Below are 11039 nucleotides of genomic sequence, written 5' to 3'. Positions count from 1 at the left end.
TATTCTGGGATGGGATTTTTTGGGATCTCCAAAACCCTCTGCTGTTACTCCAGGAATTTTTGGGATCTCCAATAACCCCTTGCTGTTATTCCAGGAATTTTTTGGGATCTCCAATATCCCCTTGCTGTTACTCCAGGAATTTCTGGGATCTCCAAAATCCCCTTGCTGTTATTCTGGGATGGGATTTTTGGGATCTCCAATAACCCCTTGCTGTTACTCCAGGATGGGATTTTTTGGGATCATGGATGAGCTGGAAAAGGCCTCGCTTTCCCCTTCACAAGTGGGGAAACTGAGGCATGGAAAGACCCGGAATCATGGAATGGTTTGGGTTGGGATGGACATTAAAGCTCCTCCCATTCCACGCCTGCCACAGACAGGGACGTTTTCCATAGGTTGTTATTCCAGCCTGGCCTTGGACACTTCCAGGGATAGGGAGCAGCTCCCGGCTGCTTCCTGCTCCGTTAATTATTCCGGCTGGGATTAACTCCAGCCAGGATTAACACCCCGAGCAGCGGCTTCCCAGAATTGGCTGCTGGTGCCATAATCCTCATCCCGACAAAGGTGAAACAGCGGGAAAACCCTCGGCTGCTGCCGCCAAATCCCTCCCAAGCCATGGACTGAGCTCTGCCAGGGGTTTGGAATTTTTTCCCAATTTTCCAATCCGGTTTGGGGCTCTAACAAGGAACACCGGGTACAATAATTCCCTTTTTTCACTCTGGAATTTCATTCCTGGGATGGATTTTGCTCAGCGCCTCTGGCTGGGGATAAAATCCTTTATCCCAGGTGAGGTTTTTCATAATCCCCGTGCCCGGGGGCAGCACCCAGAGGGTGCAACTTCCCGGGAGAGACTCCAGGAGGATCCGACTGGCGGGGAACCTCTTCCCTGTCAAGATGCGGAGCAGAGCCGCTGGAAAAGGAAAGCTGGGAATTTGGTGGTGTGGGGAAAAATCCCGCTTCCAATCTTTTTCAGAGCTGGATTAGGACACGGCCTCTCCTTCTCCTGCCTCACTTAATTCGGGATTAAAGCTGCATCTGCACACGGAGCTCAGATCCCGCTGTGCTTCCCACGGAGCTGCTTGATTAAAAATCAGGGAAAAGCGGAGCAGGGGGGGAAATTTTAGCCCTGGGGCAGCTGCTAAGCCTGGAGGACACCTGGACATTCCGGCCTGGAGCGTTAATCCAGGTTAATCCAGGTGTTGAGGAGGCACCGTGCTCTGCTGGAAGGGTTTTAGGGCATGTTGAGCCAATCCGGAGGCATTCCGTTGAATTTGGTGGTTGGTGGTGGCGCCTGCTTGGCAAAATTGGGATTGTAGGAAAATTCCTCAGCTGGTGATCTTGGGATTTGCTGGAGAAAGACAAAAATCCATGGAAATGGACTGGAGAGTGATCCATGGGGCAGCTGGAGGGAGCTGGAAAAGAGAGAAGGGGGGAAAAGAAGGAAAAATTGGGATTTTTTTTACAGTTCTCGAGGTTCATTGGGATCAGCTGGAAAAAGGAGGAAGGAAATCTCTCCTGGGATTTATCAGCAGAAGGGAATTCCTGCCCTGCAGCCCAGACTGGGCGGTGGCAGCACTTCCAGGTGGAAAACTGAGGAAAATCCAGGAGGAAAACCCTCGGGAAATCCTGCAGGAATGGGATTTGTTTCTTCGGAAAAGGGAAAATTTGGGATGAGAGGTGGCACCTCCCACCTGTTTGGCCTCATTTGGCCAAAATCCATTGGCTTCACCCCATGGAATGGGAATAAAATCGAGGAGTGACTGATCTGGGAGATTCTGCCTTGATTAGCTGGGCGGGGCTTGATTGGCAGCTGGTGCTGCAGGGAATCAGCCCTGATTTGCATATTTGCATAGATGCAAATGAGGGGCGCGATCTCCATTTATCAAATGAGGCGTCTCAGACCCAACCTGACCCTGAGGAATTTTTGGCTCCGGCAGCTGCTCCAACATCTGGGAAGAGGCCACGAGGTGCCGGCGGAGCCATCGCACCAAATTAGGGATGGTGCCAGGATTTTGGGGGAATTTGGCCTGGCTGGATTCATCTTCCCACCTTTCCCAGGATGAGGCATCATTTTGGACTCTGAAAGCGCCCAAAATGATCCAAACAAAAAGAAAAATCTGGAAAAATCTGGAAAAATCCTTGAATAATGTGGAAAAGCAACAAGAAAAATGACAGCGGAATGAGGACAAATATCTGGCTCTTCCCAAAATCCCAACCCAACGACCCATCCTGAGCTCTTCCAAAATCCAAACCCACTGACCATCCCAAGCTCTTCCAAAAATCCAAATGACCCATCCTGAGCTCTTCCCAAAATCCCATTTACCTGTCCCGAGCTCTTCCCAAAATTCCAACCCAACAAGCCACCATGAACTCTTCCCAAAATCCCAACCCAACAACCCATCCTGAGCTCTTCCAAAATCCAAACCCACTGACCATCCCAAGCTCTTCCAAAAATCCCAATGACCTATCCTGAGCTCTTCCCAAAATCCCATTTACCTGTCCTGAGCTCTTCCCAAAATCCCAACAACCCATCCCAAGCTCTTCCCAAAATCCCAGTGACCCATCCCAAGCTCTTCCCAAAATCCCAACCCAACAACCCATCCTGAGCTCTTCCAAAATCCCGGTGACCCATCCAGAGCTCTTCCCAAAACCCCATTTACCTGTCCCGAGCTCTTCCCAAAATTCCAACCCAACAACCCACCATGAACTCTTCCCAAAATCCCAACCCAACATCCTGAGCTCTTCCCAAAATCCCAACAACCCATCCCCCGCCACCGCTTCGAGCCGCCGTGGGAGCCCCAGTGGGACATCCAAAGTGATATTTTATGGGAATATCAGCGGGATGAAGATGTGGAGATAAAACATTCCCCCCTCCAGCACCGCTGGGAGGCGGAGGGATTTTATGGAAACATTGGAAGTGGAAAGGGGGGGAAAATGATGACTAAAACTTCCCAGCGCTCCCATAAATGCTCCTAAACATCCTTCCCACCCGGAGATAAATATTCCATGTGTGATTTACGGCCCTGCATTCCCAGGCCGTGCGGGGGGGAGGTGGTGGCAGCCGATAAAATCCAATAAATCACTGGGAATGTCATTGAAGCCACCACGTTCCTGCTGATAAGCAGCGTGGGGTGGGAAAATCCATCTTTTCCGCGCCGGCTGCGCCTCGATGGAGTTGATTTAAGGAGTTTTGGGATTGGGAGGCGTGTCCAGAGTCTTGGAAGGGTCTTGGATCCTTCTCTGTGCGTTTTCATGGAGGGAGATCCTCTTCCGGGAGGTTCGGCTTTGGGGGGGGTTGGAATTTTGTCCCAAATGGAAGAAAATTCCCGTCCAAATAGTTCCCAAATCTGACTGATCCTGGTTTGCTGGTGGCTGTTGTTCCCCTCCGATCCTGTTTTTCCTCTGTTCACCCCCAAATCCTCACTTTTCCAGCATCCCTGCTTTTGTTCCATCTATCCCAGGGAGAGACATCCCAAATCCAACTGATCCCGGTTTTCTGGTGGCTGTTGCTTGCCTCCAATCCTGTTTTTCCTGCATTCATCCTCAAACCATCACTTTTCCAGCATCCCTGGTTTTGTATCTGCTGGATTTGGCTCTTGGGATGAGCGGGATGCGATCCTTGGATCCACCATGGATTTACATCTCTGAGTATCCGGGAAATCTCTGGATTTTTAGGATGAGGGACCCCCTGAACATCCAAACGATGATTCCAAGGCCATTCCAAGGGTTTGTAGCAGGGCCTGGGCTCCATCCAAGGAAAACCGTCACGGTTTTCCCTTTGAGCATCCATCTTTTTCCTGGAACGCCCCATTCCCTGCGGATTTGTGCCGGAGATGTCGAACAAGCGCGAAATTGACGCCGCGAGTTGGAGCGGAGCCGGGAATGGGCTCCCTCATCCCGTGCTCCAGTGAGCCGGAACAGCTCCGAGGAGCTTGGAAGAAGTCGGATGAAGACGTTCGAGGATTTATTCCAGTCCGTGCCCAGGCCACGGAGCTGATTCCGACGGCTCAATCCCACCTGGATCTGTCTGGCAGGAGGCACGCGGTGAAGGAGGAAAACGCTGGGGTTTTCCTGGGATTTATTGGGGATGGGAAAGCTGGGCTTGAGTCACTGTGGGAAGGAAAGCGGACAGCGAAAGGTGGAAAAGTGGGAAGGAGGAGATGGAAAAAGGCCGGAGATGGGGGTCAGAGAGATGGGAGGGCACGGCAGCACCGGGAGGCTCCCAAATCCCAAATTCCCCGTAGCTTTTCCAGCCCCAAAGTGCCCAAACTCTCCCTTTCCCTCTGAAATCCTTTCTTGTGCCGACGGGGATGAAAATCCCACGGAGCCGGAATGTTTGGATGGTTTTTAGCCCAGCAGGATCCCTTTGGATCTCATTCCTCATTTCTCTGCCGCCTCTGGAGCTGCTGCCCTGGCCGGGCCGGAGTCTCAAAGCTGATAAGAACCATTCCCACCCCTCCGGAAGATAAAAGGGACTCTGGAGCTTGTGATGAGGAAAAACAGGTCTGAAAATGGATTTTTCCTGAAGATCCATCAGCATCAACCCTCGGGAAGCCCTCAGGTGGTGTTGGAGATGCTTCCCATGGACACAAGGACATTGGGAATCACAGCACGGAGCAAATGGGGCATGAATCCTTTTTCTTTGGACTGGGATATCTTTTCTTTGGGATGTTTTGCTTCAGAGGAATCTGGGATTTAAGGAAAAAAAAGGGAAGCTGGAAAGTGGTTAAAAATTCCACCTCAACAGGATTTGGGTGTTGAAATCCTTGGGAGCTGCGTTTGGGGTTTGCGCTGTGCTTTATAAAAATAGGGAATCATGGAATGGGTTGGATTGGAGGGACCTTAAATCCCATCCCATTCCCTACCACAGACAGGGACACCTTCCCCTGTCCCAGTGTGCTCCAAGCCCAAGAAGGCTTTGGACAATTCCAGGGCTGGAGCAGCCTTGGCTTCTCTGGACAGAACTGATCCATACAAATTCCATCGTTGCGTAATTCCGAAGTGTTTTGCCCATGGAATGTGACCGGAAGCAGCCCCCGGGGCCCGGCTGTCCCCAGCATGGAGTGGTTCCCTCACTTCATCTTCATTTAAAAGGGGCCGAGAGGCCAAAGGGGCCGCGCTCAATCCATGGATCGATCCAAAGGATCGATCCAAGCCATCGATTCCCACCGCAAAGAGCTAAGGAGGCTCGGGATACATCCATGGAATCCGGCAGAATTAATTGGGAATAAACGGACCAAACCACGGGCTGGACATCCCCCTGCTCATTCCATACATTTTCTCTGGATCCTTTAAAATTTAGGAGCCGCTTTGGTCCAGCAGCCCCCCCTACGGAATAATTCCAGATCCAGCTGCGGAATTGTTCCCTCCCACTTATGGAAATGAGGCAGGGAAGTGGCTCCTAATGAGATGTTTGTGAGGGAAGAGGAATTTTAATTACCGGCTCTTAATTGTCTGCTCGGCCCGTTAACATCCCATTTTCCCGGGATTGATGCCATTCGCTCCCTGCCAGCCCGGGCTCCTCCTCGCCCAGGGGTGACGCCAACTTTCCCGGGTTTATTTTAGGGAATGCGCCCGTTTTCCAAAAGCCATGATGATTTTTGGGAAGGCAGTGGAGGGGTTGGGGATGTTTAACCCAGCTGGAGCTCGTCTGGTGGAATTTTGGGAAGCAAAGCTGAATATCCAAGGCAAACTCAGCACGAGGCTCCCCCAATCCGTTTTTCCCCCTTCCTGAAGGCCTGTTTTCCTTGGAAACGCGGCGCCGACTCCAGCTGTCACATCCCATTCCCTGGCTGGTGTTAAACCCGTGTCAAACGCTTATTCCCGTTTAAATAAAAAATCAAACCCCAGTGCAGCTTTCCAGGAGGAAAAGCTCCGGATTCAGCAAAATTTGACCGGTCTGGATGGGGCCAGCCGGGAATTCTTCACCCTTGGAGCCCTCCCGGGTTAACGAGGAGAGGCAGAGCCTTATTCCGACCGTAAATTGTCCTGGAATGTCATAAATAAGGCATGGCCGGAGCCGGGAAGGGAGAGGGAAGGAATTTGCTGCGTTCTCAGGAACAACTGGAGCTGTTGAATTTTTCATGAACAAGATGTTGCAAAGTGCCGCCAGTCAGGGCGCGTTCGGTTCACGCGGATCCGCGGGTGACATCCCTGGATCTGCCACGGCCACGGACATTCCAACCCCTCCGGTCGGGAATTTGCAGCAGGAGCATTCCTGGCTTTTTCCAGGGGCGTTTGCACCCCTTTAGATCCCACCTCAAGGGGGAAAGCGTCTCCTGCTCTCCTTAAATCCTTGGAATTGCAGGAGATCCACCCGTTAAGGGAGTGCTGGTGTCTGTTTTCCCATTCCTTCCTGGTTTTCTCATCCCATCCCGGCTTGGAAAAGGGAGATGGAGGAATGGGAGGGAATTATGGATAAGGCCCGTTAATCACTGGCTAATTAAAATGTCGAGGTGTTCACGTTGTCACCAGCTCCTCAAGGATGCCGGGGACATTCCAGAGGGGGATGGAGCCACTGGATTCCAAGAATCCCTTGCCCTGGCTCCATCCTGAGCTCCCGCTCCGCTCGGATCCGTTGCCGCTTCCAAGGACCATTCCTAAAAGGATGGGGATGGGTTGGACTCTGGGGACATGGAAAGGGGGAAAATCCATCCTCAGCTGGGGCTGCCCCATCCCGGGATTTGCCCAAGGTTGGATGGGGCTTGGAGAAATCTGGGATAGCGGGAGGAGTCCCTGCCCATGGAATGGGATGAGCTTTAAGGTCCCTTCCAATCCAAGCCATTCCAGGGTTCCATGGGCTTGGAGTCAGATTTTTTGGGAAGCGCAGGGAGGTGAGAAATCCGGGATTTCGATTTATATCAATAAATAAATGTTGGATTTCGATGTGGGTTGGAAGGAATCGGGAGCCTGGGGAAGACGTGGAAGGGGCTCCTGTGGTGCTGGGATTCCTTGGAAAGCTCCATCACTCCAAGGCCTCCAGGCCGCTCCTTGGCAGATTCCCACCCATCCATTCCCTCGCTCCCCTGCTCCCCAGGAACCTCAGCCTACGGGGGATTCCAGCCACTGGCCGTTCCCATGGGGCACCCGACTGCGTTTGTGGGCAGAAATCCCCATGGAATGCTGGAAAGGGCTGGGAATGGGGTTTTTATTCAGCATCCCGCACTTCCAGGGCTGGAGCAATTCCTGCCTCATCCCTGGGAGCTCTTTTGTAATTGGAAGCACTGAGCTTGTTCCGATGTTCTCCTTTATTAACGCGTCACTCCCGATTTCAAAGGACATTCCCTTTATCCCTCCCTTCCCCCTCTCCTCACCCACTTCCCTTTTCCCTTTTTTTTCTAATTCCCCTGAAACTGGATGGGGCCAGAATTCCCAGCGATTGCCGGCAAAAATATCCTCTCCTCCCCAGGGATGCGATCTAATCAGAGGGATGAATTTCCAGAGGGCTGAATCCGATCCGGGGGAGGCCCGGCCCGGCTTTCTCTGGAAAATCTCGGATTGAAAAGAGCAAAGGGGAAGTGGAGCGAGGCTGAGAAGGGGATGCTGATAAGGGGATGCTGATAACGCGAGGGATGACGGAAATTTGGGATGGGCTCCTCCTTTGGAGCCCTTTTGGAAGAGTTCTTCCCGTGCAGCAGTTCCATCACTGCTGCCGCTTTGTTCCCCTCAGTAAATCCCAAAAACGAGAGCAGGGCGAGGCTGATAAGGGGATGCTGATAAGGGGGTGCTGATAAGGGGGTGCTGATAAGGGGGTGCTGATAACGCGAGGGATGACAGAAATTTGGGATGGGCTCCTCCTTTGGAGCCCTTTTGGAAGAGTTCTTCCCGTGCAGCAGTTCCATCACTGCTGCCGCTTTGTTCTCCACAGTAAATCCCAAAAAAAGGGAGCCGAGGGAAGCTCTGGAGCAGCGCTGACACCTCGCAGTTGTTCCCTGTCGGGAAGTGAAGGGAAGGGGCGGATGAGGGATGGGATTCGCACGTCAGCCGCAGCCAAACAGCGGGATTTGGACGGCTCCATCTGGATCCCTGCTTTATTTTCCAGCTCCTGGCTTTGTTTTCCCGGTTTTCCCCTCCCGTCCACGCATCCTTGGCCAGCTCCTGTGGGGACTCGGCATCTGTTTCCCTCTCCCTCTTCCCTCCTTCTTTTCCACAACTTCTGGGATGGTTTTGCTCTGGATTTGAGGAGCATTTGGATTTTCCCCTTCCCTGCCCTTCCAGGGATCAGCTTTTTGTGGGATCCTTATCCCACGGCACCGGAGCAATAAATCCTGGAGCTCCAGAGCTTTGGCTTTTCCACACGGGAAAAGCTCGGGAGCATCCTGTGGTTCTACTCTGGTGTTTAAGGCCCAGCCAAGCCAGAATTCCCTGGAATACAGGTGGAAGCCGCTCCTGTTGCCAGCTCCGAGTGGTTTTCCGGCACATGGAGGGAGCAGAGGGGGAAAAAATTCCCATTTTGGGGGTTTTTTCTTGGTCACCCAGAAGATGCAGGTCAGGGATGGGTTTGGAGGAGGATTTCCTTGGAAAAATGCTTGGATGGGTGGATTTGCTGCGTGGGAGTGGCTGGGGCCACCCCGAACTTGGTGCTTTTTGACTTGAAAAATCCACCAAAAATCAGGGAATGGCCCAAACACCACCTTGGTGGGATCGGGATGGGGATGGTTCCTCTTCCCATGGCAGTGCACGGGTCTGGAAGGGAATAGTTTGGGAAAAGGGATGGAAAACATCTGGGAATGCTGCTCTGGGAACTCCTGGATCCCATGGACAGGAGGGAAAATCCAATCTTTGCTGGGGATGGGGCTGGGATGGGGATGGGGATGGGGATGGTTCCTCTTCCCATGGCAGTGCACGGGTCTGGAAGGGAATAACGTGGGAAGAGGGATGGAAAACATCTGGGAATGCTGCTCTGGGAACTCCTGGATCTCCACACCCCACGGGCACCAGGGAAAATCCAATCTCCACTCCGGCTTTGCCGGTTCCTCCCCGGCTCCCGTTAATCTTCCGTTGATCCAGGGGCAGGCGGGAGCTGGAATCCCACCCGGAGGCTCCCGCTCCATGGAAAGGCGAGAGCTTTTCCGCCCGCATCCCGATTTCCTTGCGGCGGCTCCTGCTGCGCTGCCAAGGATTTGTTCATCCCCCCCGCTGCTTTTCCGTGCCTGTTGCTCATCCCGGCGTTCGGAAATGTCAAAAGCCGAGCGAGGGGAATCGGGGCAGCCGGAGAGACCTCGGCTGCCCTTCCTCCATCCTCCTCCTCCTCCTTTTCCTCCTCCTTCCCCACCCCTGCCTTTTCCATCCACAAAGCCCCGAATCCGAGGGCCCCTCGCGCAGCCTTGGCAGTCACAGGGAATTAATCCCCGCTTTAGGAACAAAAATAAACCCTGGACAGGCTGGAAAGGCTGGAAAGGCACCGGCCGCAGACGGACAGGGAATGTTGGCCAGGATTTCGGTGGCTCCCGGCGAGGAGAACCAGGATTCCGGGATGCAACATCGAAATTCCATCATTCCCAGCATCATTCGGGGCTGAAAAGGGATTTAACCCTCAGCCCTACTCCCGAAAAATCCCCAAAAATCCACTTTTTCCCCGTATTTCCTTGTGCAGAGCTGTTCCTGCAGCCCCCCCAAAAGCAGCACAAAACGGGATTTTCCGGCTTTATCCCGGTATTCAATATTCCAGGCCATGCTGCCCTGCTGCCGCAGCCGGCACGTGTTCCCGGAGCGTGTTCTCCCGCAGGTCGTGCCTGGGATTTATGGCACAAACACCTCCAAGTTGTTTTACAAGGAATGCTGAGCCTCAGATCACTGCCTGGGAGGCACCAAAAATCCCGGGAATTCACCTTCCCCCCTTTCCCAGGGCATCTTCCACAAAGGAATCTCGGACTTCCAGCCCAGTTTCCAAACCCGCTCCTGTTTTCCCACCTGGTGCAAGGAGTGGTTAAAAAAACCGGGAATTTAGGGTGGGTGAGGGGGTTTTTTTGGGATGTCCTGGTGTCAAACAGGGAAGGATGCTGAGGCAAGGCTGGGATTTTCCAGGTTGTCAATCCATCATCTCCCAACAGCCGCAGGAAAGGCAGGAAAATAAACCGGGAATGCAACTGCTCCCTGCTCCCCTGCTCCCGATTTCCCAGCAAATCGAGGGGAAAGAGGGAAAAAAGGGATGGATGGAGCTGGCCAGGCTCAGATTTTCCCTCTGGAGCGAGGATGGATCCGGCATCCGGCAGTGGGGAGATGGGGAAGGGGCTGGAAAACGGCCGGGTGGGGAAGCTGTTGGACCCATTCCCATCAGGAATGAGGAATTTGGGAAGTTTTATGGAAGCACAGGGGAGAGAACCAATGAGGGGCAGACGATGGGAAAACCAGCAAGGATGGGAATTTGCAGCGGGAATGGCGGCTGCTGGGATTTTCCCAAATTCAGGAAGGATTTCCTTCCGTTTGGATTTTTTGGGATGGTTGGGAGCAGCCCAAATCCATCCCAGCGAGGGGTCAGGACTTGGCTGGGCTTTCCCTGGGGTACAACAGCGCCATTAATCCATGAAACCCTTGGAAAACAGCATTCGAACCCCGGCTCCGAACTTCCCTGGAGCTCAGGCCACTTTTCCTGCCTTTTTTTCCCGCTTTTCCAGCCTATCTGACCGTCAGCATCGAGCCCCTGCCTCCGGTGGTGGTGGGAGACGCCGTGACCCTGAAATGCAACTTCAAAACCGACGGGAAAATGCGGGAGATCGTCTGGTACCGGGTGAGCTGCGACGCCTCGGGAATGGGAACGCGGAGCCTTGGGAACAGGAGGTCAAGGGCGGATGAGGCAGGAAAAGCAACCGGAGCTCCGGCTGATGGGAATATCAATTCCAGGGAGGAGGGAGGCAGCGGGGACGGCCTTGGAAACCACGGTGGGGAGGGATGAGGGATGGCTTTGGAAAAGGGAATTTGGGGGCCGGGTTTATTTGGGAATGGAGGATTTGGAGGCCGGGTTTATTTGGGAAAGGGGGGATTTGGAGGCCGGGTTTATTTGGGAAAGGGGGGATTTGGAGGCCGGGTTTATTTGGGAAAGG

The 11039-nt window shown here is 53.3% G+C and overlaps 1 protein-coding gene across 1 annotated transcript in view; it reads left to right on the top strand.

Moving 5' to 3' along the window:
* Window positions 1–10528: 10528 nt before the first annotated feature.
* The window catches only part of IGSF21 (immunoglobin superfamily member 21), a gene marked incomplete at its 5' end in the record, with an annotated part of 20000 nt that continues 19489 nt past the window's right edge, over window positions 10529–11039 (top strand). The window contains one exon of the mRNA XM_042013282.1: window positions 10529–10726. Coding sequence (XP_041869216.1) covers window positions 10529–10726 — 198 coding nt within the window. The remainder of the gene's footprint in view (window positions 10727–11039) is intronic.

Source organism: Corvus kubaryi, unplaced genomic scaffold (genome assembly GCF_017639235.1).
Source record: "Corvus kubaryi isolate FWS band 111438036 unplaced genomic scaffold, C.kubaryi_AGA036_p1.0 split1-37344, whole genome shotgun sequence".
Classification (NCBI taxonomy): domain Eukaryota; kingdom Metazoa; phylum Chordata; class Aves; order Passeriformes; family Corvidae; genus Corvus; species Corvus kubaryi.
Note: the sequence above shows the minus strand (reverse complement) of the source record. Positions and strands in the feature narration are given on the sequence as shown.